The sequence below is a fragment of the Ochlerotatus camptorhynchus genome, unplaced genomic scaffold, assembly GCF_037179485.1.
Source record: "Ochlerotatus camptorhynchus isolate MF236.1 unplaced genomic scaffold, CSIRO-AGI_Acam_v1.1 ptg000432l, whole genome shotgun sequence".
NCBI lineage: Eukaryota > Metazoa > Arthropoda > Insecta > Diptera > Culicidae > Ochlerotatus > Ochlerotatus camptorhynchus.
This window is the reverse complement of record NW_027040918.1, coordinates 5,781,693-5,809,016: the sequence shown is the minus strand read 5'-3', so window position 1 is coordinate 5,809,016 and position 27,324 is coordinate 5,781,693. Positions and strand designations below refer to the sequence as shown.

The window sequence follows — 27,324 nt, the reverse complement described above, 5'->3', positions numbered from 1 at the left end:
AGACTTGAAGTATGTCTCCAAGTCTACAGGCCTGTAGACTTGGAGACATACTTCAAGTCTCCGCGTACATCGTACGGGTTAGGCAAAAGAAGTGCGTCTATCTTTAAAAACTGTCGCATTAATGACCCTTCGCTCATTTTCAACTTCTATTCAATTTTCATACTGCCGTACTCTAACGGAACTATCCACCTACCCTCTTCTAAAAGATCATTCTCTAGCTAATAAATTATCACACTAAAGCTTCATGTTAGCATTTCCAACCAACTCTGAAAATCGCTAACTGCGCGTATGAAGTAACATAAAAACACTTTGAATGTCATAAAATCTGTCAATTTTGCTTTCAGGGCGTCACAATCAGCGATCTTACGACTCGTGAGCGTTCACTTGTATGGGAGCGCCCCTTTACAGATGAGGGAGGGGTCTCGAAACATCATAAGAACCTTTCCCTGCCCCAAAAACCCCTGCATACAAATTTTCACGCCGATCGGTTCAGTACTTTCCGAGTCTATAAGGGTCAGACAGACAGACAGACAGACAGGCAGAAATTCATTTATATATATATATAGATAGAAGAAGAAGATAGATAGATAGATAGATAGATATAAGAAGAAACAAAACATCATTTCAACAAAATTCTTCGAAGACACGTAAGGGGTCGTCCATTAATTATGTCACACATTTAGGGAGAAGGGGGGTTTTAAAAACTGTGACGAGTCATACAAAAAAAAAAATTAAGGTCCATACAAAAAATGTGACAAACGGGGGGTTGAAAATGGGCCAAATTTGCGTGACATAATTAATGAACCATCCCTAAACGCTAAAACATTGGGAAAGGTGAGAAAATTGTGTTGACCGTATTTTTTCCAGAATGGTCCCACTGTGCATATGCTCGATCCAGCTTTGTCCAACAAAAATCAATCGCACTGGAGAGCCTTTGAGTAAATGCAATAATTTGTTAAAAAATTAAGAGAAGAGGATGATTTTTTCTGAATACTTTTAGTTCTTGTTTCTTATTGTATTCTTAAAGCCTGATTAGCTCAGAGAATCAACTAAATGAAAATTTAGTATAATGGCGAAGACAACATATCAAGAAGACTGGCAACTTTGTCTGAATCCAAGCGACAGACACAGTAGCGCTGTGCTCGAGCGAAGGTGGAAGCAACGCATAGAAAAATGAGCAAATGCACAAACCTTTCTTCTGAGGTTGGATCCTTTGCTATCCAATTCATTCGGAGCATTTACCTTTGAGCAGCAGATGACGCGATTGTGCCTGCCTCATGCCGGTCGTTTGAGAAAATGGAAGAGTTGCCAGTCTTCTTGATATGTTGTCTTGGATAATGGCCTTGCTTGTACGGTTTTTTATTGCTTGGAGAAGCACTTTTGTGATTGAATAATGATTCAAAGATACGTAGACAAGGGTTTCCTTTACAGCATAGTGTGGCTTCATTGTAAACCTGGTTATCACGGCAAATTAGCTTCTCAGTGAAGTTTTAGTATTGTGATATTGCTGCTATAGCCATTGAGATGGAATTAACTTACATAATTTAGAAGGTGAAAGCGCTGCTTTTACGATTTCCTACCCGGGGAATCCGGCCACGAACTTTTGGTTAAGCGAATTATCCGGAATAATTTTCTTGCGAAGCTGGGTCTCAACATGTCCTCAAGGGACAAAAGGTATAATGACATTAAAGACAAGTGTTTCATATGTAAAATGTAGGAGAACTGGGTACATTTCTGCCCCTAGCGTTGAGTTTGGAAACAGTCAAAAAAGAATTTATAAGGGTGAGAAAATCGCCACGCCAAGGACCTGTTCTTGTATGATGGAGTAAATCAAGGTAAAAACTGGACCATGAAGTTGCTGAAAACATTAAGAGATTAAGTAAGCCTTCTTTTAGATTTATATCGTGATCCATTTAATGCCACTTAATTAATTTTGGTAACCATGACAGATACGTATTTCGACTACAATGTGCAGTCTTCACCAGTGTCATCCCCACTAAAGACTTATCAAAAACCTAACCCCCTTAAGTACTCATCCCCTAGGTAAAAATGTCAAGATCTCAGGTGTAAAATTGAAACTACAACGTGTAGAATTGGAACCTATCTAACTAATAATAAGCAAAGATTTAAGTAAAGTAAAGTAAAGGAGAAAAATCTATTCAAATCTCTAATAAGGAAATATTTCCAAAGGTTTGGTAGCCATCATAATGAAGTAATGAAATTGGGTTGTTAGCGGAATACTTAAATAAAGCAGCATAAAAGGTTATCTTCCATTTAATCCATTCCATAAAATGTATCGAATGCTTTATTCAATTTGTACTGGACCACCCCCATAGGTCATAATTGAAACACACCCTAATAGGAACTTATAGCCATAACTGGTACATCCTATCGGAGTTGAAATGATAACAATGAGAATAATTACGGTAAAAGCACCAATAGTGGAAGTACGTTAGTGCAATGTGTTCCTATAGTGGCTTATGGAGACTCCATAAGCCACTATAGGAACATATTGCACAAATGTACCTTCACTATTATAGGTGCGTTTACCCTACAAATCAAATCAAAACCATTAGCCGTAGAAACTGCTTATTTTAGTATTTTCTACTTTTTTATGATTTGGCTGTTTGATCCCGAATAAACTCTTTAATTAGATCATGAGCAGTTTTTTTGGTATGCCTTGAATTTTTGGGGGCCCTCAATACAGCTCCCCTTCAGAATGATGTTTTCCAGTGGTTCCATTAGTGCTGATGTAGGTTTGTATTGAAGTTCACGTAGCATATGGGATTTGGGTTCTTTAAGTTCCAACCTAGGATCAAGGACTTTCGGATGGTGAACAGCTGTTTGAAATTATCTTAGACTTAGTGTTATATCCAGCGTATAGTTACGATAGCGGACATGAAGTGATAATGGTTCGCATCTTTTTCTCCCTTTCCAGCATGGTGAATCGGAGTACAATGTTTTGGGTAGAATCGGTGGCGATGCTGATCTATCGCCGCGTGGCATGAAGTACGCCGAACGCTTGGCTCGGCAACTGGGAGGACCCGGTTCAGCACCAGACTGCCCTAGTCCTAAGCTTGTGAGTATCAGTGGTTTACCTTTTTATTTTTTCCCATCCCGAAACTTATTTTTTCCCCTCGACATTGCAGATCTGGACCTCGGAGCTGCGTCGCACGATCCGTACCGTACAGAACATCCCCGGCCCCCGGGCTGCCATCAAGGATCTGAACGAAATCAATGCCGGTATTTGCGAGGGCCTTACGTACGAGGAGATTCAGGAGCGCTTCCCGCAGGAGTTTGCCTGGCGCGATCAGGACAAGTTCAAGTATCGCTATCCCCATGGGGAATCCTATCTGGATCTGTTGCAACGTGTTGACAGTGTGGTGCAGGCGCTGCTAGGCAACACAGACGTCCTGGTCGTTTCGCATCAGGCCGTGCTACGATGCATTATGGCATACTTCATGGGCACGAAGCCTGGTACGTATAGATAACGATGGAACTATGGGAAAACCATGCAATTTAACATGCATTTCTGATTCTAGACGATGTTCCCTACATCAATGTGCCACTGCATACGTTGCTCATCGTGCGTTCGTACGGGTACGATTTTAAAGTTGAAACCGTTCCGCTCAAGGTGGAATGTGTGGACACGTACCGTATACAACCGAAGGTAAGTGAACGGATCACACCGGCGCACAATCAGAGCACACATAAAACTTTTTCGTAAACATCATTTTGAACGCATCAGAAAACGGGACACTCACTCATGCTCGACATCACGCACACCTTCACTGTTCTAATTTAAGCTTCGTTTCTAGGAAATGGGTTTGTTTTCCTTCAGTTAGTGGCTTTGATTAGATTTATTATGCGTAAACAAATTGTTATATTCTATGCGCATCTCAATGTTGTTGCCACAAGAATAATAATGAGTCATTTGGGAAACTTCATCAATAGATACAGTCATTAAATTTATATTTTTTTCAAAATTTAATTTGGTGAAAGTTGATGGCCAGCAAACCGGGAGAACCGGGTATACCGGGAAATATCCGGGAATTTGAAAAGTAACCGGCAAAACCGAGAATCCAATGAGAGAACCGGGAAAAATTAATTAATCATACCAGAATTTCAGAATAAACCATTAAAACAGAGTGATTTTTTAACAAATGAATGTCTCTCTCTGTTTGCTGCATAATTTTCTTCAGCCTTATTGTTTTTAGAATTTAATCACTCAGCAATAATTATAAAATGCATGGGCCTTAAAACAAAATATTGAAGATGCTGGACTTAAGAAATACATTTTTGTAAAAACTGAAACTGAACTATTCTTTTCCCGGGTTTTAATTTTATTCAAAATTCTCATGATATAAATTTTAAGAATGAACTTGGAATTCTGCTCAGAATTATTATAGAATTCTTTTAAAATTAACCCGAAAACACTCTGCGTAATAATTACCGTTGAATTCTTTTTGGAATTTTCTTGAATCCCCTTCTAAGAAATTGTTTGGAATCCGTCTAAGAATTCCCTTAAACGTATTCGGAGACTTTGATTGCATTGAAATCCTTTTCAAAATTTGTTTTTAACTCTAGCATAAATCTTTCGAAATTTGGAATTATTTAGAAACCCCTTGCAGTATTTTAAAGAATTTATTTCTAATTATTAGCTATTTTTTTACAATAAATTTTATTTGAGCTCTTTGATGAATCATTCACTCTAGGGTTGAAATTATCGCCAAAACATTCTTAGAACTCTGTGTCTTGTTGAATTCTCATCATAATTCTATTGGGATTCTTGAAAAATTACCTAATAATTTAATTTAGAACTTGCAATCTTCAGAAATCCCTCCAAATTCTTCTAACAATTTCTAAGGACTTCATGTCAGAATAATTCTAGAACTTCTCCTTCGAAAGCTGTGTGGGAATCTTTCTCGATAGTTGTTTGAAATCAACACTTTGAATACTTTTAAATTCCATCGATTGTTCTGTAATTTGTTTTAACCTTTAAAATCCTTCCAAGTCTTAGAGCCTTGACAATTATGACTGCACGAATATTTAATAAATATGATTTTTTTTTCAAATCTGTGAAAAGTTTAAACTCTCACATTTTAACTATTTTTTCTCCAAATCCTGCATCACGAAAATTGTTATTAATCCCAAATTTTGAAGAAAAGTTCCATTTTCAGACCCTACAAATTTCAAAGCCCCAGAGTCTTGGGAATCTATCTTTTTAGTAAATAATCTTTCAGTAATTTTATTTTTCAAGTATTGGTCTATTGGTGTGGGTATTAAATTTCATGAACCATGTTTAGTCTCACTTTGAGTGAGCTCAAACGTCAGTAGGTTTCACATTTTTTTTTGAGTTTAACTTTGTACATCAGCGCGAGTACTGAAAGGTTAATGTTTATGTTAGTATAGACAATGGAGTGAATACACATTTTCTTTATCCGATATCACTATTAATTTGCTCTAATTTTCATTTGTATCAAGTTCATTTTTCTGAAACATTTTTTTTAAATTAAATCTCTTTTTTTTTCACAATTCTGTCTTATAACTTATTCATCCAGATAGCATTTGGGTCAGTGACCTTAATCTCTGTCACTCAATAAATTCTAGGTCTTTGAAATTATAAGATGTATCTAGCATAAAAAGTGGTAGAATACGATTTATCAAAATATCTCGAAAGACCAATAAATTGTTTTGAATACATTAAGTGGCTCATAGAGTTGAATTTTTCCTGTAGCTTTAGAAAACACTTTCTGTAATGCTGCTTTTATTTTTCCCATAAATAATCACTGAAAATTCACAGTTGGCCGCGGTTTAAAAAATGCGTACAATTTCGTTTTATGTTAAATATCAACAACCGGGAAATTTTCAAAATAAAAAAGTCACTGGTCACCCTAATACTAGGATATGGTTTCGCATGATACCTACCTTACGTTTCCTGGTTCAACGTATTTCAGTCTATGTGAGACTTCATCTGCTGCACAATGCACTAATCCGGTTTGTGGCTGTATGTCTCCAGTTTCTTGAGTGTCCTAGATCTTGCTTCAATTGATCAAACCAACCGGTTGGTATGATTCAAGGCAAACACCATTTTTGCAGGATTGTTGTCCGGTTATCGTATCCCGCCCCTATCCGGTCAACGTATCCCGTCCATTGTTTACTTTTAGCTTTAGCGATTTTCTAGAAACTGGGTTTGCCATAGAGTTGTGGCAGCTCGTGGTTCATTTTTGTCCTCCATATGCCATTTTAATATACTCTGCCAAAGTTGGTCCTAAGCACGCGTCATTCGAAAACTCCTAGTGCTTGCAGGTCCTTCTCGAGCATCTTCGTCACTACCCATAAACGGATAACAGCTCTATTTGAATAGGCCATCTAGCAAGCATGTAACTGTTATATTTATATGGACAGTTTATCACATACCCGTAGAGAACTACTGGTCTTATCAGCGTCTTGTACATAGTACGGGGGCCATGTTGCTAGCGCAATGTTGAACACGAGGCAAAAAAGAGTATTGTAAAAGAGTTCATTGATGTGTTTCATACGACTTCGATATCATCACACAACACTGTACATCATCCATCGAAGCCATGAATTGTCTATACTGCCTATAAACGCATATCATTCCGATATGGATTTGCGTTAATTTTAAGATAACAACACTCTCCACTATCAATTGGCATCTACTTTCATATTATGTGATAAAACTATGGACTTGATCATGAAAAATGTGAAAACAACTTACTTGATGTTGTCCCATCATGCAAAGTAAATTAAGTTAAATTTCCTTTATTAAGGAGGCTTTCAGTCTGGGGCTGCTTCGCCTCCAATAAGCAAAGTAATCGCATATCAGTCCCATCGTGAAATTCAACCATCCAGAGGTCAAGTTATAGTTCTGCTTTTTGAATCACCATATTTTTCACTGATATAATAAATCATACATGCTGCATTGCAACTGATTTTAACTTGAAAACAATATCGAATAATTGACTATGATTTTATTTTATTATGTACATGGAGATTGCACTACTTAGCTTCAAGTGCCATTTTCTCAATGCCTACTTTTTCCATATGGGACTGATATGGGATTATAGGCAGTGTAGCTCTTCACGGTGAATAGTATCGTACGTGGCCTTGAAATCGATTTTTGATGATCTGCCACACGCAATGTATACAAATTTTCACGCCGATTGGTTCAGTAGTTTCCGAGTCTATAAGGGTCAGACAGACAAAAAAAAATCATTTTTTATATATATAGAGGAAATGGATGTAATGTCGGCCTAAATGACCCTCTTTTGGGCCCATACATAAATTCAGCAATCGACTAAATTTTCAATAGCGACCAAAAATATCCATTAGTACCGTCCCAATGACGCGTTCATCTAGATAAAATTGATAAATAGCAGATTTTTAGCGATGGGTCCCTATATAGGGGAAATGGATGTAATGTGAAAAGTCAGCTGTGGATCAAATACGGAGTTTGTAGGCTATTGATAATAATTTCTACATAAATTTTTGCATAATGAATATTAAAATACAGTAGTTGCAATGTTCTCTTACGCCATTCATTCTCGACCATTTTAGTTCTCAGTGATTTGAGACGGCTTACATACATCTGCACGAAACGAATCAAGTAGTCCAAGAATTGGATAGCCTGATTGAATTGCGGTTCCTTTGGATGCTCTCCCACACTTGCGAATGATGTCTGCAAAGATGTATTAGTAGCTGATTCGCCTGAAAAAGCCGAAATCAACTGAATTCCGCTCGCAGTTTTTCAGTTTTTTTTCCATAAATTGTTGATCGTAGATGGGCTGATCTCATCCCAGTTCATCGAGCAATCTGAGATTATCTGGACGGTTATTTTGAGGGAATCTTGAATATAATATTAAAAGAAATGCAGCTGGGATTTTAAAGTAAAAAAAATCGTCTGCATTCCGTGAAAGAATTTCGTCAGGGATTTTGAGAGAACTCCGTGCATTATTCTGAGATCTGCGGTAAGAGCTAAGGATTCTTAAATAATCACATTTAGTGTTTTGATGGGCCCAATCTTAGATCCATAGGCCAACATTAGAGCCATTTCCCCTAGATAGCGACTATACTTATGATGCGCTATTGATGGCTGCTTTAACATTAACCAAGCAGTCCTCAAAAGCAGAGGTGTAAACTATAGATATGGGGGCCTCATAGCCTAGTCAGTAAAGGCACGGTATTACCAAGCCGGAGGCGGCGGGTTCCATTCCCCCGGTCCGGTCGAGTATATCTTTCGGGTTGGAAATTTTCTCGACTTCCCTGGGCATAGAGTATCATTGTGCTTGCCACACAATATACAAATTCATGCATTGGTAATGGCATCGAAAGCTCTCAACTAATAACTGTGGAAGTGCATTTAGAACACTAAGTTGAGAGCACGCAATAAGCTATTAAATGGGCTATGCAATAAGCTTGAAATGCGAATAAGAAGAAGAAGAAACTATAGATACCGTAAAACAGGGTATCTTTGATAATGCGGGTAACTTTGATAGGAGAATATAATCATTGTATTTACTCTCTGCGCCTTTTCCAAATAGAAAACATTGGTTCGATATTGTAGCTTAGGGTACTTCCGTTGATATGGTATATAGTTACACTAACTGACAGGTCGTTTGGCTACATTCTACTTCACTTCCGCTTATCTATGGAATCTCTAGTATCTATAGTGCAAACGGTGATTGCTTTTTACTACATGACCAATGAGAAGGAGGAGAGACAGAGGGAGAGTCACTTCTACACAGAGTTATGGATACATTTTTTAATACTACAGGAACTCAGCGCTGAGTATCTGCAGTTTATATACATTTCTAGTTCAACTGAGTAGAAGTGACTCTCGCTCTGAGTTATTCTCATTGGCCATGTACATTCGCTTCGTTATCGTGGGCTATATTCTAATTATTCTATTTTGTGTATAGGGTAGTGCGCTACTTCGTCGTAATCGTCTATTTCTATTCTATCGAGCAGAAAACATCAGTATAATCAATGATTTCACCGTGCACAAATCAGTAATACGTTTGTACTGATGCGTTAGTTCACAAGCTACAACACAAAGCATATTGTGTGAATATTTACACACATTGTTCTCAAAACAAAAGAAGTGCTCCTAGCAAACTCGCTTTTTCTACCTTCATGCGTAGGACGAAGAAAATCCAATGGCGTTTCAATGCGTTTGGACGGAATTGAAAGTCATAGGACGAATTTGGAATCAATAAGCAGTGTTAGATTTTTAACAATATCTCAACAATGTGTGGCTCTTTGTCAAATTCAACGGTACTTATGGAAAGGAGAATAAATTTAGAAGTCATCTAAGATAGAAACATTTCAATTATTGTTAAAACCTGTTCAAGAAAGAGAGGTCAAGCGTGGATTGTGCTTAGTAGGACTATTTCAATTATTTGTGATCAGTGCTGCGTGCTGTCAACAATGCCAATTGTTGTAAGATATTGGTCTACCACTGAATTTCACTTCTGCCACTGATATTCTTCGAAAGCATAATATCAGTACTGCCTTGATATTACTATCGGCTTTGATATTACTATCGATATATATATAACTACAGAAAAGTTGAAAATCTTACTTTTATTTCAATAAATCAACTATTCTGTGTAACCGTTGCATTGTTTTAATATTACTGATGGATTTACAAAAGATCGATACTTGATTAGCTGGCCTATAAAAACACATTTGCGACAGAACTTTGAATATCAGTAGTGTCTTTAGATGTCAATGTCATTTGCGCACTGACATTGAGACGAATGATATTGATATTCTAACTGTGTGAACTGATACTGACCATCAGGAGGCTAGTGAAATTCAGCATTTTGTAGGTATTGATTTAGATATTTTGCAGCACTGATTCTGATAAGCAATTTTTCCTCTCGCTTATCGTATATATTATATTGGTCACAAACACGACATGAGCTCTCATAATGAGAAAAAAACAATGCGAAAGCGTTACGTTCTTCGACGGCACGGTCGTATGAGAGCCATGTCATTTGAAATTTTAGTTTAATACTGTATGTTGATAGCTTGTGTTGCTAGAGCCAGAAGAAAAGGCAACGGATTATCACAGAAAACCACACCACTGCTCAAGAGCGGTGTCGGTTTTTTTCCCCCAATGTTGGGGACACAATACCACCGCGATCATTACTTGTCTTGTTTCGAGCCATCTGTATCAAAAATTAGGACTAATATTCAGTCTTCCTGCATCCCAGTGAACGTGAGTTACATCAGTAACTTGGAAATTATGGTTGAAATAATGTCGCTTTAGCATACAATCTTCGTTCATCAATATTAATGGACTTATCTGAAACTCTTTTAGAATGCTCAAATGTCCAATAAGATCTCCATCGAAAAAATTCATGGACCGTTTGAGCATTAGAGAACTTTTCACTGCATCCAGTTGAATAAATTGATGAAGAGGAAGGATATTGAGTAAAGCATCTAAGGCTGTAGAGGGATTACTACGCAAGCCTTTGTAGCTTGTTTAGTTTGACTTGTGTCGTTTGTTGCTTCGTTTTCGGCCACCATATAAGTGAGGCGTAGATAATCCTGGGTTTAACTATGGCCAAGTATATCCAGTGTATCATATTTGGCTTCAGATCCCATTTTTTTCCAAACGTTCTTTTGCAGGTCTAAAAAGCATTTGTTGCTTTTCCTATTTGTTGGTCAATATGTTTGTTCAAGCAAAGTTTACTATCTAAAGTTACTTCTTAAGATAGTGACAGCTTTACGTCTCCTAGTTTAAGATCAGTGATATAGATTGTACGTCTTTTAGTAAAAGGTACAATAGATGTTTTTGTAGGATTGAAATTCAATCCCTCATCTTTGCACCACGATAGTGTGAATTTTAATACTTTTTGCCATCTGTCGAAAACAACTTTAGTGAATATTCCGCGGACTATAATGACAATGTCATCCGCAAACCCAATTATGTCGAATCCTTGATGCTTGAGTTTTAAAAGAAAGTCATCAACAACTAGTGACCACAGAAGGGGAGAAAGAACCCGAGCAAAGGATTATACCAAATTGATAACAAGTTCTAATACCCGGTTATCAAGATTTGATAACTGAAAATGTTATATTGTGGTTGAATAAATAGCCAACATAACAAAAAATATAACAACAGAATACTCCTTCGACATCACAAATATAACTGATTTAGTTATCATTGAAAACTTCTTGATAACAATCCTGTGATTCATGCATGTTTTTCAACAAATTTCAAGTTATTTTATCTATTTTGTATGAAAGCCTTACGCTGATTATTGAAATGTGAATGGTAGTATTTTATTCTTACGATACACATCATATTTAAAGTTGTAAACTAACAATACATTAATTCATATTTTTTCATGATATCAACTGATAACAACATTATTCAAGGGTGATAACTAAATTAGTTATACGATAACAACTGAAAACAAAATGATATCTGGAATAACAAAACTTTTCTAGATGATATCACGTTGTTATTTTACTCTGCTGGGGAACATCTCCTTGAGGACAGCCTTTTACAGCTGTTGCTTTCTACTACTGAATCTCCTAGATTAGCTGATATTTATCTTTTGGCTAGCATTTCTACAACCCAGTTGATTATGTTTTTATTAAAACCACGATTTCTCATGGCGCTTATCATCGACGTGAAAGATCACAAATCAAATGCACCTTCAATATCAAGAAACGTTGCTAGTAGAAAGTGCTTAGCCGCAAAGGATTTTTCTATTTTATTAATAAGAGTATGAAGAGCTGTTATTGTTGACTTGCCTGACTGGTAATCAAATTGTGTATTACATAATGGTTTATTAAGAAGTTTTTCTCATTCAAAATATTCATCTATGAGTTTTTCCATTAATTTCAGGCTTATTGGCCTAAATGATTTTGGTGAAGATTTATCTCTTTTGTTCGCCTTTGGTATGAATTCCACTCGGACTTATCTCCATTTTTTTTGGGATGTATCCCAATAAGAAACTAGACTTGAACAATTTAACTATAACAGGAATTATTATAGATTTACAATTTTGAATATGTGCTGGAAAAATTCCATCTGGGCCAGGGAATTTAAAAGAACTAATAGAATTTATCGGCCATCAAATTTTGAGTTTGTAAATATTCTAATGGCAAAGTTTTCAGCCTCTTCATTTGACATTTCTAGCCCACATAGTGCGACATTTGTTTCGGTAGATCTATCACGTTCACCACGGTCTGAAGATGTGGCATTTTGCATGCATCATGATTTTGTAGTTGATCATCAGTAGGAAGGGACCCTGGAAAATGGGTTTGCATCATCAGTTTCAGAGTTTCATTTGAGTTTTCAGTCATATGTCCGTCAGTCTTCTTGAGAGTTCCAAGACCGTTAGAATGATCTTTTGAGTGAACTTTTTGAAGTCTTGCAGTTTCAGGAGTGTTTTCTATGTTTTCACACAATCATTCCGCTTGGATCTTCTTATCTCTCTGTTATATTCAGTTAACGCCTCTTGGTATTGAGACTAGTTTGGAGTAAATTTTGCACGGTTGAATAGTTTCCTAGCTTTTTTCCGTAGTTTTTCTAATCTATCATTCCACCAGGAAACATCTCTATTAGTCGAACGCTCCTTTGTAGGACAACTGTCATTGTAAGCATGATTCATATTAGTTATTAAGTCATAAGCAGCTTTTTCTAGCTTTGTAATGGTATCAATATTATTGAAAATGGATTCATGTTGACTTTTCATATTTGTGCTACATAGTTCCCAATTTGTTTTACGAGGATCTTTATATACCTCTTTCAGTATATCATTAGCCTTAAATTAAAACATAATTTGTTTATGATCAGATAAAGAAATTTCGTCTGATACATGCCAATTTACTATTCGATCAGAAAGTATTGAACTATATTGATGAATTCTGTAATTGGTGTAATTTTGGTATTAATAATGACAAGATATATAACTTACACGGTTGTGTAGGTATTCCTAAGATCCTGCTTGTATAAGTCCAAGGCTCTTGAGGCTACATCCAGTTTGTCTTTGATTTTTTTTTCCTTTGGTTTGTTTTCCGTCGATCTTGTTTTCCGTGGTGAGCACCAATGCTACCGACGCCAGGGAGGCAGCTCCCACACCTGGACCCTACCTATCGACCCATCAACTCATGAACCGGGGACCAACGGCTTTACTTCCATTCCGAAGGAAGGCGTGATCAGAGATGTTATGCCTCAGAACATCCCGGCGGCGCCGACTGGGATTGAACCCAGGCCTGCTGGGGTGAGAGATAATCACGCTTACCTCTACACCACCGGTGCCGCTAGTTTGCCTTTGATAAATGTTTTGCTAAGTATAGCTGAAGATGCCTTTGACTGGGCTTCGGTTAGTTCTCACTCATCCAGCAATGTGGCATCGAGGTTTTATGTGTAGTCAGGTGCGACTTAAAATTGCTTAAGCCGTTCCAGATAGTAATGTGGTCGCTACTGAAAAAATAGCGCAATTTTACGACTCATAACCTAAAAATATAAGCCTGTGCAAAAACTGGCATAGATTGACGAAGGTTTAGGGGTTATGTAAACGGCTAAATTTGGCCGCAATGATCGCATTTTTTTTATTGGATCACCTACAGCAACGGTTCTCAAACTTTTGTTTTTTTTTATTATAGTCACTTTAACGCTCTTGGGTTAATCGTGACTTGTCCGGGGGTGAGATTTGAATTCGTGACTTTGCCGTGAGAGGTATGGATGCTAACCACTACGCCGGGGTCGCCCACACTCAAACTTTTGTGAATGCGATCCACTTCAAGAAGGGTCACATACTACACTATTATTTAGAACAGATATTGTAGGTCAATACTACATTGAAAAGTAAAAAAAAAGGTTTTAAACGCCACTGTTTAGTTGCCTGAAACATGCAACAATTACTTTAAGTGTGCCAGTTTTAGTGCTAGTGCTCCGGTCAAATTTTAAAGTAAATGTTCATGGTTTTATTTGCATGGGGATATACGGCAAAATGTATGTTTTAACCTTGTATCAAAACAAATTTAGTAAAGAATTAAAAAGGTGAAATTTAAGAGAGGGCCAATTAGATGACGACTAGGGCCAAAAACTCACACACTTAGTACTTACCCTAGCTGCGCCTAAAACCAAATCAGTACAAACTGGCCAATTGCTAGAAATTCAACTTTTTTGAAAACTGTAAGGCCTCTTGGCAAGCAAAGGGTCCATTAATTTGAGCTAAGGAAATTGCCACAGATTTCATCAGTCTCGACCAATCAAACGGATATATTTAAATATTTAAAGACCTTGTGTCAATGGCGGCTTGGAATTACTCATCTGTAATATTTCATTAAATGTCACGTAGATTTACATGATCTATAATATAATATTGTGTGATATATGACGCTCCATTTATGAGCATCATATTGAATAGAAATATAGGGGAAATGGCTCTAATGTTGACCTATGGATCTAATATTGGGCCCTTCGCTAAAAATCTGCTATTTATAAATTTTATCTAAATGAACGCGTCAATTGGATATTTATGTAATAATGGATATTTTTGGTCGCTATTGAAAATTTAGTCGATTGCTGAATTTATGTATGGGCCCAAATTAGGGGCATTTAGGCTGACATTACATCCATTCCCCTGCACTACTTTTTTAAACTGTGTAGATAAGTCCACATAGTTTTATTATAGAAACTCCTCATATGACTTTATTAACTGCAAAATGACCTTGAATTTTTTTTTCTCGAGATCTAGATTACTGCTTCTGTAATTTAAAAAGTTTAACGAATAAAAATTATACAAACTGACAGGTTTCCTTAATAGTAAAGATACTTGTAACGGTTTACAAAAAGTTAAATTAAAAAAAATCATCGAATATCATGTTTTCAGTTTTCAGGTATATAGGACAATGACATGAGCTAACAAAAGAGACAAAGTCCAGTTGCCCTTATGAGAATCCCACCCACCTAAAATACAGGCAAAATATTATGTTTTTCGAGAATATTTCACTAAAACCACTATAAATTCCACAAATAGTTCAATGACAATTCGCACCTAGTTTGTTTCCGTTGGCATAAATGCAAAAACCAGAGCAAACATATGAAAATATATAAAAACAGTTAACAAATAAGAATTTTGGCTTCATATTTTTTAATATACCCTATATCTCCAAAACTAAAGGTTATGGAAGTTTCATGTCTTCTGCAACTTTCCTTCATTTTAATAGATAAAAAAAACTTTGTTCAAAAAATCATTCGTCTAGAATGCTTTATTCAAAAGTTAGATTCGCGCGCCATCTCTACGATCAAGTTGCGAACTAATTAAGTTATTCAAAAGAAGCGCTTAGCTAATACAAACAACTTTACTGAAAACAGTATTCTGATTGGATGCTTCGTTCAAAAGTTATTAATTTTTTCCGAGAAAATCACTGATCTGCCCCAGTGTGCATCGCTTCATTGGTCTTTCTTTCAAGCTTCTTTGATAGTTTCGTCTTTAATGAAACACATCAACAGAGGTTTCACGACGTGTATGACGGAAAATGAAAATATATATTTAAAGAATTTCTCACGTGAAAACATAGGGGAAATGCCCCTTATTTGGGCCTATACATAACATCAACAATCGACTAAATTTTCAATTGCAACCAAAAATACCCATTAGTGCCGTCCTAATGACGCGATCATCTAGATAAAATTGACAAATAGCAGATTTTTAGCGATGGGCCCAATCTTAGATTCATAGGCCAACATTAGAGTCATTTCCCCTATGGTCCTATGTTTATTTTATTCACTTATTTATCTTAAGAAAAGTAACGAAAACGGGACATAACGCATATTAAATAAATTGAAAGAGCGGTGATGAAGGTTCGTGTCAACTCGATAATCGTCGTTACTTAAATAGATTAAAAAAAAATAATAGATTACTTAAAATAGAAAGCGATAAGCAAAGCAACGACTAGAAAATCCACAGCCATTCGATCTAAGCGTGCTTCCTTTTCATTTTAGTTTCGAGCTGATAGTCTAGCTAGGCGTTGTACACTGAGGGAAAAAACGTAAGAATCCCATAAGAAACACTTATGAATTTTAACCACAATAAATCGGTATGAATTTCGTTGATTTGCCTTATGAAAAATAATGTTGACAAAAAATAATAAAACGGAGCAGACGACAACCGAACCATGCACGTTTAGATTACGGGGCCCGTGTGTTGACCACTCATCTTTCATCGCTTGGGAAAATGAAATTATTAAAGGCGTATAAGAGCTATCTCACCCGTATGAAATTCATATGTGTTTTTCATATGTCGAGCCTTATGAAATTCCTAAGTCTATTATCTTCAGTGTAGAAATTATGCGTTGAACACGTTGTATGAAAGAAACAAAACTCGAGTTCATTTTAAAGCTTCGAAAATGGTCTTAGTCAGTGATGGAAATCAAGCGAGCATGATCCGATTTCCAGTTTGTCGTAAACTGTACAAACTACGACCAACAATTAGTCTTCTTCCACCTTGAAAATACGTTATTGCGTAGGCAACTCACAGATAACAAATACATTGTTAGACTGAGTCAAGCTCAGAGAAGTGAGTTACCCTTTTCGCTCATTATATCCACAAATCGCAACATGTGCTTATTTCACGAGGCGAGAGTGAGTGTCTCTCTGTGAGTAGCATTCTTTGGCAGTTTGGGGTTACAGAGCAATAGCGAATTTGTTTATTCCCAGGTTGGTACCAGCTCGGAGCTGGCAGCTCCAACCAGTGCTGCAAAATTTCGACAATACACGGTGATACTCAAAATTCTGCTTTGGTCACTCGTTTGAGCTAACAGTCATCGTCAAGGCAAGCCATGTCAATTGTCAGTAGCATTTTTGTCAGTGACGAACATGTGCTGATTTGTTTATTAGCTAAATTTGTAATGAAATTAAATGGCTTGAGCAAAACAATTACATGAAGCCATTAAAGTGAATAAGCATCTACGTCCTGAACCGCTTGGATAACAGTAATGTGTCTCAGAATGCAAGAAATTACACTTTCTGTTACCAGGTGAATCTTTGTCATTGACGGAAAAATGAATGAGTTTTTGACAAAGATTTTTTTGAGGATCAAGTCTATCCATTGACTATGTGAAAAACAATTTTGTCAATATCGCGCAAAAGTCTGTCAATGACAATGACAAATCTCAGCACTGGCTCCAACCCAGTGCAAACCCGAACTTTTTGTCAGCGTGAATGTCGACCGTGCCAGGTTATAAAAACAAACGATCAAACTGACGTTTGCTAGAAAACAAGCCGACCCTAACTTGATACCCAATCCAGGTTGGAACGGTATAATAAACAAATCCGCTATAAGCAAGTATCAGCAGATAGAGGCTGACCATCGGTAGGGGAGAACAATTCATTATGCACCCCCGGGGTAAAATGGCGCCGTGCGGGTTTTGTTGCTTTCCCATTATTAATTCTGGAAATATCATGTGCCAGAATGTTAGTTCAAGCACTGAACTAGCAATGCTGATTGTTAAATTCACGAATTGACAATCGGAAGCTATGAAAAACAGCGCAGGGCCATTTTACCCCAGGGGTGTGTTTTGAACCATCCTACCCTAACTTTTAACACGAAGGCTGGAACGGGGCGATGTGCGGTTTCGAGTCGAAAGTCGAAAGAGTCGACTAGTTTCCTTGCACCTCACCTGTAAATAGCGCACATTTGGCTCGGTAGTTCATCGGATAGTTCTGTCAACACGGTGAACTGTTCCTTTCTTTTTCACTCCACCGAAAGGACCAATACCGTGAACGCAAATACATGCGTCTTTCCTAATTCACAGACTGAAAAAAGCAAAAAAAAATCACGATCATTATGGCAATGATCATGATCTGATCAACGGTGTTCATCAGTTGTACATAATCCGAACAACTTCTTGTACTCAGCTGTACGCATTGAGATCTTTAGTTTGTAGCGTGCACTCACAACAAGCCTAGCGTAGTATAAGTAATGTATCGTGAGTGCACACAGCAATGATGTTGTTATCGTCTTGCTCTCTTGAGATCTTGGTAACTCACTGTTCGAAATGCTCTCTGCGTATTAGTGTTAAGAGTCAGAGTTCATCGCTAGCTTATGATGATGCCAAAAAATCTTGATCGCTAGAAGCGATTTTTTGACATCACTGGTCAACACAGATTTTGAAAAACATCAAAACAGTCTACAAATTGCAAAAAATGGAATCAATAATATATTACTCAGCCAACACCAAAGCTCATCATGATTGATTCTGATTGACTCATTATAAGAAAATTGATAGGTTGTCATGATTTCAAAGTTAGTCGACAATTGAAAATCTGAAGTTCTGCGACCGATCTACGGACAAGCTGCGACCTGTGATTGTTTTCAGTGTGCATGTTTTTTTTCCTAAAAAGGCAATTTTGTTTTCTAAAGCTTTGTCATTTTGAATAGATAAGCCATTTTCGTGCTATGATTTATTAAAAAAATATCAAAAACGCCATTTTGAAAAACTAGGGGTGAACCAATATGGCCGATTTCTTGCGCGAACTTGGTTTATTGTTCCTAGTGAACAATTGTGCCATGTTTCGTAGAATTCTGGGAAGTAAAATCTGAAATACGTTTATGTTTTCGTCATCTGGCGTGGATTTGCTCTAAAGAAAGAGTTTCATCGCATTGCTGTTTTGCCATTCTCACATGACGATCATGTTATTTGCTGGCAGATCTTCTATACTTCTCAAAAATTGATTGACAGTCATTAGCTGTAGCATTTATTGTTTACATAATGGGAACTGAACCGGCGTAGTGATTAGCATCCATGCCTCTCACGCTAAAGGTCACGAGTTCAAATCTCATCCTTGCAAACGTCACGTATAATCTAAAATCTGTTAAAGTGACTATAATAAAAATAAATAAATTTAAATTGAATAATTTAAACCACTAGGTCAAAGGAAATTAGTTTGCCTAATTAAAATTTAAAGTGAATCTTATTCTATATGCCAAAAGCAATTAAGTTTATGCAAAAATCTTGTACTTCATGATCGCCGGCATGTTAAAACATCAAGCATCATATCACAATCGAAAACAATCACCTACCATTTTATGGGAAACCAAAGTTAATTAAAATCATTACTCAACGTTCTGTATTCAATCCCAATTTTTTTTTTGTCAGAACTGTTCGACAACACGCACAGCTGCGGATGCTCTGACCACGGTCCCGGCACATTTCGATACTCCTCTTTCGCAGCCTACCTCCATCAGCTAAATTATGGTCTCTCGCACCGCGTCATGGCGAAACGTGCAGCAGTAGCAGACGCCACTCAACCATCAGCCAGGCAGTCGCAGACAGAACGGAACTAAAACAGTGACAAACAGAAAATTCAAAACTAATTTGATCACAAAAAACAAAACACAAAACGCTATTATTAGAGAAGTGTCGCCCCAAATTTATATGTAAGTACGGTACGCGCGTTGCAGTAACACAGATCCATCCTTCTTACTCGGTTGACCAAAACAGAAAACAGAATGAGCACCATCAACAAATTTCACCAACCTGTTGCGAAAACCAAAAATTTCCCGTTCTTCCAAAAAATCATATAAACCACATTTCGTACAAATAATATTGAGTTTGAGCACGGCACGGTGAAGTGAAGCACGCGATCAGCAGCAGCAGCAGCAGCATTTTCAAGCGGGTCAACCAAGGAAAAATGGACTTTTTAACAGCTAACATGTGCATCATTATTTGGTTTTACTCCACTTACATTGGTAACTCTTCGCTATCCTAAGTTGAGTTCTGATTATGTCATGATTAAAAGAAAAGGAAAAGTGCTTGGGAATGAAGTCATGTTGAGATGAAAAGATGCATTTTAATATACAAAATACATACACCTGTAATAGTGAAGCGCTAAATCATTTAAAACTAGCTGTTTTTAAGAAAGGATATTTGATTTGGCAACTAAAGCACACACACACACAAGGAAGGAAACAAATTATGTAGGAATAGCAAGCGTTAAGAATATATCTACGTCTATTTTTAAGTTGTAATCGTTGAATTTTTATTTGTAGAAAACACAATAACAAGAAAAGGTCAATCCAAAATAAACTACAAAAAAAGCTAAGAAACTGATGTAAAAGTTCAAAATGTACTTTCTTGTGTGGTACCGCCCAGTTTTAGATCGCTAAAATGTATCCGAAATCCCTGTATTACGTCATGGCTTTGAACTTAGAACAGCGCTAGCCTAGCACGTGACATTAGGGTGGTTCAAATTATCCGGTTTTACTCCACACGATTTTCGATCATCTTCTCAAAAGATTGAACTCGGTTTGGTTATACCCTGAAACTGCACTGAACCTTTGTAGTTTCCTGATAAAGGAGTTTTACTTTGTGTTCACCTAAACTGCCGATATCAGTCCCACCTGCATTTTCATCAACTTTGAGTTAGGATCATTGTTTACTTTATCTTTTAACATTATTGAGCTATATATGCTTTTATACGACCCTTAAAAGCATAACATTCACATCTTTGCTTGATGTCATATTGAAATGGAACTGTTATGCGTTTATAGCTCATAGCATAGATGGTATTGAAAACAAGGTAAAGTTAGTTTGCCCAGGAAAAGTGGAAAACAATAGTCAAATTGTGCACGTGAGAAGTAACCGCAACACAAGTCGCCCTGTATCGCAGGTACCGTGGAGGCACAGACAAACAGACGTAACTCTTCCTGGTGTATCTTCGTTCATGCATTTAACGGTTGATTTGAATATTATCAGTTCCGCGAACTACTCGCCGCAGCGCTGGCATCGGATCACTTTGACGTTTCTATACATTCTATAGAACTTTTATGCAATATTGTTTACGAGTTAGCGAGCAAGCTTGTTTTCCGCGAGAAGCCAGAGAGATGTCGTTACTGAGGTTATATGTTTTCAAGAACAAGTTTTTCAAAGAGTTACGTCTGTTTGTCTGTGGTGGAGGTACCACTTTTGACGCAGGTACTATTCCCGCACTCAGACAAGTATTTCAAGAAATAGCTCCCAATAATCAACCATTAATGTTTTATTAGTACTCAACCTTTACATTCGCCACGAAAAACTATTTGTGGATAGCCTTTTTTTTTTGGCCAATATAGGGTGTCCCAGAAAGTATAAGCATAGTTTATTATTGGAATAAACAACGTTATGTTAACGATAATTTGGCCACTTTTGTCCAGCCTTTATCAAATTCTTCGATTTAATTTCCTGTCTTAAAGTGTTTCCGTAGATAGGAGGATTCATCTCTGTTAGCACGTATTGCACATTGCAGGGCTGGTAGCGAGTCACTTTTTAGTGACTTGGTCACTTTTTAGTGACTTGGTCACTTTTTTCAAGCCAGTAACTAAAAATTCTCTATTTTTAAGGCCAAGTAACTAAAGTCACTTTTTCTTGTAATAAGTCACCATTTTAAACTTTTTTAAACGTGAATTCATTTCAAGATTGATCATTCTTCTGAGGCCTACATTTTGTTCTATTTTTTGAACTAAAGGGTGTCCACGATGAAATTGCCACACACAAAATTGATTCGCAAAATTCGAGTTTTCATCCGATTGCCATCAAATTTTCAGGGATTGAGAAATAACTATTAAACTTCATTTTACCATTTTACTCGTATTTTATTTACAGTCCATACGCAAATGCCCGCACCTTGGCCTTAACCCCGGCCATAAGATTCTGCACAACCTGTGAATCAACCGTTTTTTGCATGTAAACCCATACTTTCTTCAGTTCCTCGACTGTCTTCACTACCTTAGGTCGTTTAAGAAGGTGCTGCTTCATAATCGCCCAGTACTTCTCGATGGGGCGGAGCTCCGGAGTGTTGGAAGGGTTGAACATTTTCGGCACGAAATTGACCTTATTGTCCGCATACCACTTCAGCACGTCCTTGGAGTAGTGGCATGAGGCCAAATCCGGCCACAAGATTGTTGGGACGTTGTGGGCCTTCAGGAGAGGAAGCAGCCGCTTCTGGAGGCACTCTTTTATGTACACCTGTCCGTTCATCGTGTCCTGGGTCACGAAAGGTGCACTCCGCTTCCCGCACGTGCAGATGGCTTGCCAAACCAGGAATTTCTTCGCAAATTTGGACATCTTCTGAGTGCAGAAATGCTCCGGAACACTGAACTTATCCTTGGCCGTGAAAAACAGGTTGCCGGGGATCTGTTTGAAGTCGGCCTTCACATATGTTTCGTCGTCCATGATGCAGCATTCAACTTTCGTCAGCATGTTGAGGTACAACTTCCTGGCACGGGTTTTGGCGGACTTGTTCTGCTTCTCGTCGCGATTAGGGGCCTTTTGTACCTTGAACGTACGAAGCCCAGCCTTAGTTTAGGCCTTCTGGACAAAACTTCGGCTTAGGTGCAGCTTCTTAGCCACATCTCTAACGGAGGCGTTCGGATTTCGGTTGAAGGCCCCAACTACGCGGTTGTGATTTTTGGTGTTGTACGGAATACTTTTTCCTTCACTTCTGGGCTTCCGATCGGTGGTCAACCGTTCCTCGAACCGCTTAATCACTCGCGACACCGTGGAATTCGCGATTCCCAACGTTTTAGCGATGGAACGATGCGAGAGATCCTTGTTCTCGTGATGAATGCGCAAGATTTTATCACGCACGAGCTGTTCTTTCGACTCCATTTCCGCGAGTTTTGATCACAGGACTTTAAAACTTGCAGGATGTAAATAATGCACTATGAACTAAATCCACCCAAATTTTCATTAAATTCTACCCAACGGTTAAAAAGTTAGAGCAATTTCATAGTGTGGCAATTTCATCGTGGACACCCTTTATTCGAAGTTGACGTCCTTGTATAGAGTTTTTTTTACGTTTAATCGTTCTTCTCTATCTACATGGTGTCCACTCATTTGGTTAAATAAAGTTCCCTGAGTTTTCCAGGTTTTCCCGAGCAGGAACGAATATCTCGATACCTTAAATTGGTATGGATGAGCCTGACATAAGAGGTAAAATACCAAAAAAATGTTCCCACAATACCATTCCAATACCAAATTATGATAATGCAATACCAAAACAATACCACCCAGGTATTTTTTTGGTATCAAAATATCAATTTTTGGTATTTACAAAATATTTTCCATGTAATATTTTGGTATTATTCTTTGGTATTTTACCTCTTATGCCATGCTGGTCAAATTTTGGTATCAGATCAGAATGAGGTATTCATTAGTTATTTTCTCCTGCTCGGGTTTCCATAACTTTGGTGGATAATTTCTAGGTTTATAATAAGAATGCTATTTATGAAATGCGTTAAAAATATGTTTTTAACGCAAACGTTTTTAAGACATGACAATCAGTTTTAAAGAAACAATTAAATGTTGAAGTTCAACACTTACTCCATTTTAGTAAGTCTAAGATAACAACATTTTTAATGTCTTGACGTTTCGTACTAATAAAAATGTGGAAACTTCAATGCAGTTCTATTGATCTCAGAAAAGCTAGATCTAGAGATCTTTGGGGAATTCCAGAGATCTTAAGGGGAAGTCCCCGAAACTTTAGCCCAGACTATTGAATTGATTTAAAAATCTATAAGCGTGAGTTTAGACAAATTCAGGATAGTTCCATGATGTGCTGAAATTAAAATCCAGAACCCATAAGATGTTCCGAAAGATTGAGTACAGAGACCTTCAGAAAATTTATGAAAACTTCAGGAACTTCACAGAAATCCAGAGAATTCCAGAGAAGTTTGAAGAAGTTTACGAGAATTCCATTTATTTCAAAGCAGAACCGAGATTTTTATTAAAGTTGAGAGTTTTAGGGAAGCTCCGAGAACATCAAGACAGATCAGATAATTAAAGGGCAGTTCAAAAAATGTATAGGAAATTACAGAAACCGGAATTTCTGGAAAATTCGGTTTGCTCAGAGAAAATTTCTGGAACGCAATAAAAATTATATGAAATCCGGATAATGTAAGAGTAATTTCAAGATCTAAAAAGAATCAAAAATTTAGATAAGTTGATTATTTTCTTTTTGTTAAGTTGATTAGAGAACATCAACGAAGTTCCATTAATTAAAAAAAGGCGAGAACTTTTAACAAGCATCGATATTTTCAAGAAATTCCAGAGTACTTCGAGGACTATCAGATAACATCAGAAATATCACATTAACTTAAGGAAATTTGCAGCGACTTACAAGAAGTTCCTTAGAATTTTGGGATATTCCGAGAATTCCAGGATTGATCCGAAAACTTTAGAAGCTTCAGGGAATTTAAAAATATATCTCAGGAACATTTGATCAATTTAGAGAAATTAAGGTAAGTATAGAAAACTTCTGGGATGTTCAGCCTTTCCAGGGAAAATTGGTGATTTAAGGCAAAGTTCCGTGAGCGTTTATAAAATTTATAAAACTTAAGGAAAATTGCAAAACTTAAAGGCAATTAAATCAACTCCAGTAAAATGATGGGTTCTTTTAAAAAAATACTATAATATTCAGGGCAGTCTAGAGGATTTTAAGGAAATTGAGAAATATTTTGGGCAGTTTTAAAAACATCAGGAAACTCTAGACTATTAAAGAAGTTATGACTTAGTTTCGATAATTTGAATTTCAGACAAACCTTGACAACTTCAGTGAAAGCATAGAATTATATTAATTATTTAGCTGCGGAAGCTTAAAGAAGTTCCTGAAATTTAAGAATAACTGCTAAAACTTCACAGAAGTACAGAGATCTTCAGAAACATTTCGAGAACTTCATAAAAGTCTATGCAACTTAAAGGAAGATCCGAGAACTTCAGGAACTTGTATGGACATTTCGGGAGCATCTCAAATAAGTTTAGTAAAGCTCCAAAAACCAAGGGAATTTCAGGGGAGTTCAGTTCCATTAGTTTTCACTAAATAAGCGGGAAATTTCAAGAAGTTCCCAGATTTTCAGAGAACTTTAGAGATGTTAAAAAACTATTGAGGTTTTCACATAAGTCCAGAAGTTCACGCAAGGTTAAACATTTTTAGAAAAGTTCAATTAAAATCATGGTAGTACAACAAGCTTCATGAGAACTGCAAACACTTAAGAGAAGTTTCGAGAACTTCGAGAAAGATATTGATCTCGCTAATAAAGCTCTAAACAAAAAAAAATACTTCAAGAAAGAACAGATATCGTCAGAGCAGAGATATTCCAGAGCAGGTAAATTACATACATTTAAAAAAAAGTTTCGAGAAATTCAGTGAATGTTTAACATTTTAGAGGGATTCATGATCGTTAAGAAAATTGTGGAAACTTTAGGAAGTCCGAAAAAGTTTAGAGAAGTTAAAAAAATTGATGAGAAGTATTGCGAGGATCAGGCTAGTTTCTCAAACTACAAAAGAACTTAAAGGCAATTCAATTAACTTCAGAAATATTTTGGGAACTTTCAAGTAGTTCTGAAGACCTCAGAATAGTCCATTACATATTCAACGGAGATTTCTCGTGAAAATTCGCTTGGAGTTTACTATCTTAGGCTTAGGCTTCACATGAAGTCTAAAATTCATCAGAATTACCATGAAAGCAGATTGCAGTTGATGTTTTTCTCATATTTTTTTTCCCAGAACTACCATTCTTATTCGCATTTCAAGCTTATTGCTTAGCGCATATAAGCTTATTGCGTGCTCTCAACTTAGTGCTCTAAATGCACTTCCACAGTTATTAATTGAGAGCTTTCGATGCCAATACCAATGCATGAATTTGTATATTGTGTGGCAAGCACAATGATACTCTATGCCCAGGGAAGTTGAGAAAATTTCCAACCCGAAAGATTCCCTCGACCGGACCGGGAATCGAACCCGCTGCCTCCGGCTTGGTAATACCGTGCCTTTGCTGACTAGGCTATGAGGCCCCGTGGAATGAGGTCCTTAGAAATTATAATAAAATTCCATGAGTCTTAAAACTGTGCAAGGAATTTGACTCCAGATTCTTGAAAATTTCTTGAAGTATTATAACTTTTCAGTTAAGAATTCATAAAATTTGTGGGAAATATGCATATTCTAGAACCAAAAAAACTCATTTGAAGCCTCTGAATTTTAAAAGTGTATTTGTTACTGAAGTTTAATCCATTCCGGATCTAAAAAGTTCAATGTGTGAATGAAAATAACTAGGAATATTAAATGTTTTTATTATAAATTGCATTCTTAGTAAGAAAATTATTAAATTTCCTGAATAATGATAAGATTCCCTGAGACTTCCGGGTATTTTCAGGAAAAAATAAAATTCCCTGAGAATTCTCGCTTTTTTCAGGTTTTCCCAGGTAGTAGTCATGTTTAGTAGTTGGATGTTTAGTCATAAACTTTCTGTTGAATCTTTCGCTTTAAAGGTTCCTTCGTACATATTTAAGTGTTCATGAAAATCTAGTTGAATAAGTCTAGAATATCTAACATTATGTATGCCATCAGATCGACTAATTTTCTACCCTTAAGTTCCTTTTTTACAACTATTAGTCACTATTTGGTCACTTATTTCTTCAACAAGGTCACTAAAATCACTATTTTTGACAGCATTGATCGCTACCAGCCCTGACATTGTCAAGTATTGCACATTGTACGTTGACAAATGACTTTGAAAACTTGCCACACTCACATATCGCTTGCCAAACCATAGCCTTCTTATGTTGCCTGCATCATCAGTTCATTTTTTTTTCATGTCGTTTATTTGACAGGCTCAAATGTTATAAAAATAACTTAGGCGAGCCGATTAACATGGAATACCAATTTTGGTACTCAAAATACAAAAAAAAAGTTTTAAAAATGCATTTTATCATAGGATTTTTCTGGGTGGCGATCGAAGCGGCGACAAAGCGATCTTCTCCCGTGCACGCAATTTCTTTCTTTCCCAAATTTGTTTCTCATTTTCATTGAACCCGAACCGTGATCGCTGCTGCTACTTTTGAACGTCCTTTCCCGTTGCATGGTCTCCGCTACTCCCGTCGGTCGTCGAGGTCGTCACGTCCATTTCGTTATTTTCATTCAACGTCTCCAACCCCGTGTCCGTTTCCTGGTCGCTAATGACTAGCGACGCAGCTTCCACCACTACACCAGCATACGTACTGCTGCTGTTTTGTTTTCTTCCAATTTGATGCTTTCCTTTTTCCTTAAGTTGCTTCTCCGGTTCCTTCCGAGCCTTCCGCTTGTGGCAGGAAAGCTTCCGGTGTCCGTCCGCCTTGCACAGAAAACATTTATCTTTGTTGCCATCATAAACTATATTTCCTTTGCGATTGAAGAAATGTAATGACGTGTGGATTTCCTTCTTCACATCCATATATATACCGCGTATCCCTGTATATACCTCAAAACACAGATCAGTTGGAAATTTCTCCCGGATGATGGGTTTAATTTTTCCA

The 27,324-nt window shown here is 37.0% G+C and overlaps 1 protein-coding gene across 2 annotated transcripts in view; it reads left to right on the top strand.

The window, feature by feature from the left end:
• The window catches only part of LOC135711382 (6-phosphofructo-2-kinase/fructose-2,6-bisphosphatase 1-like), a 281,793-nt gene extending 261,669 nt beyond the window's left edge, over positions 1-20,124 (top strand). For both annotated transcript variants that reach the window (XM_065234244.1, XM_065234245.1), the window contains 4 exons: positions 2,939-3,079; positions 3,150-3,477; positions 3,543-3,670; positions 19,156-20,124. In XM_065234244.1, the coding sequence (XP_065090316.1) occupies positions 2,939-3,079; positions 3,150-3,477; positions 3,543-3,670; positions 19,156-19,248 (690 nt within the window). In that variant the 3' untranslated portion in view covers positions 19,249-20,124. The remainder of the gene's footprint in view (positions 1-2,938; positions 3,080-3,149; positions 3,478-3,542; positions 3,671-19,155) is intronic.
• Positions 20,125-27,324: the final 7,200 nt, after the last annotated feature.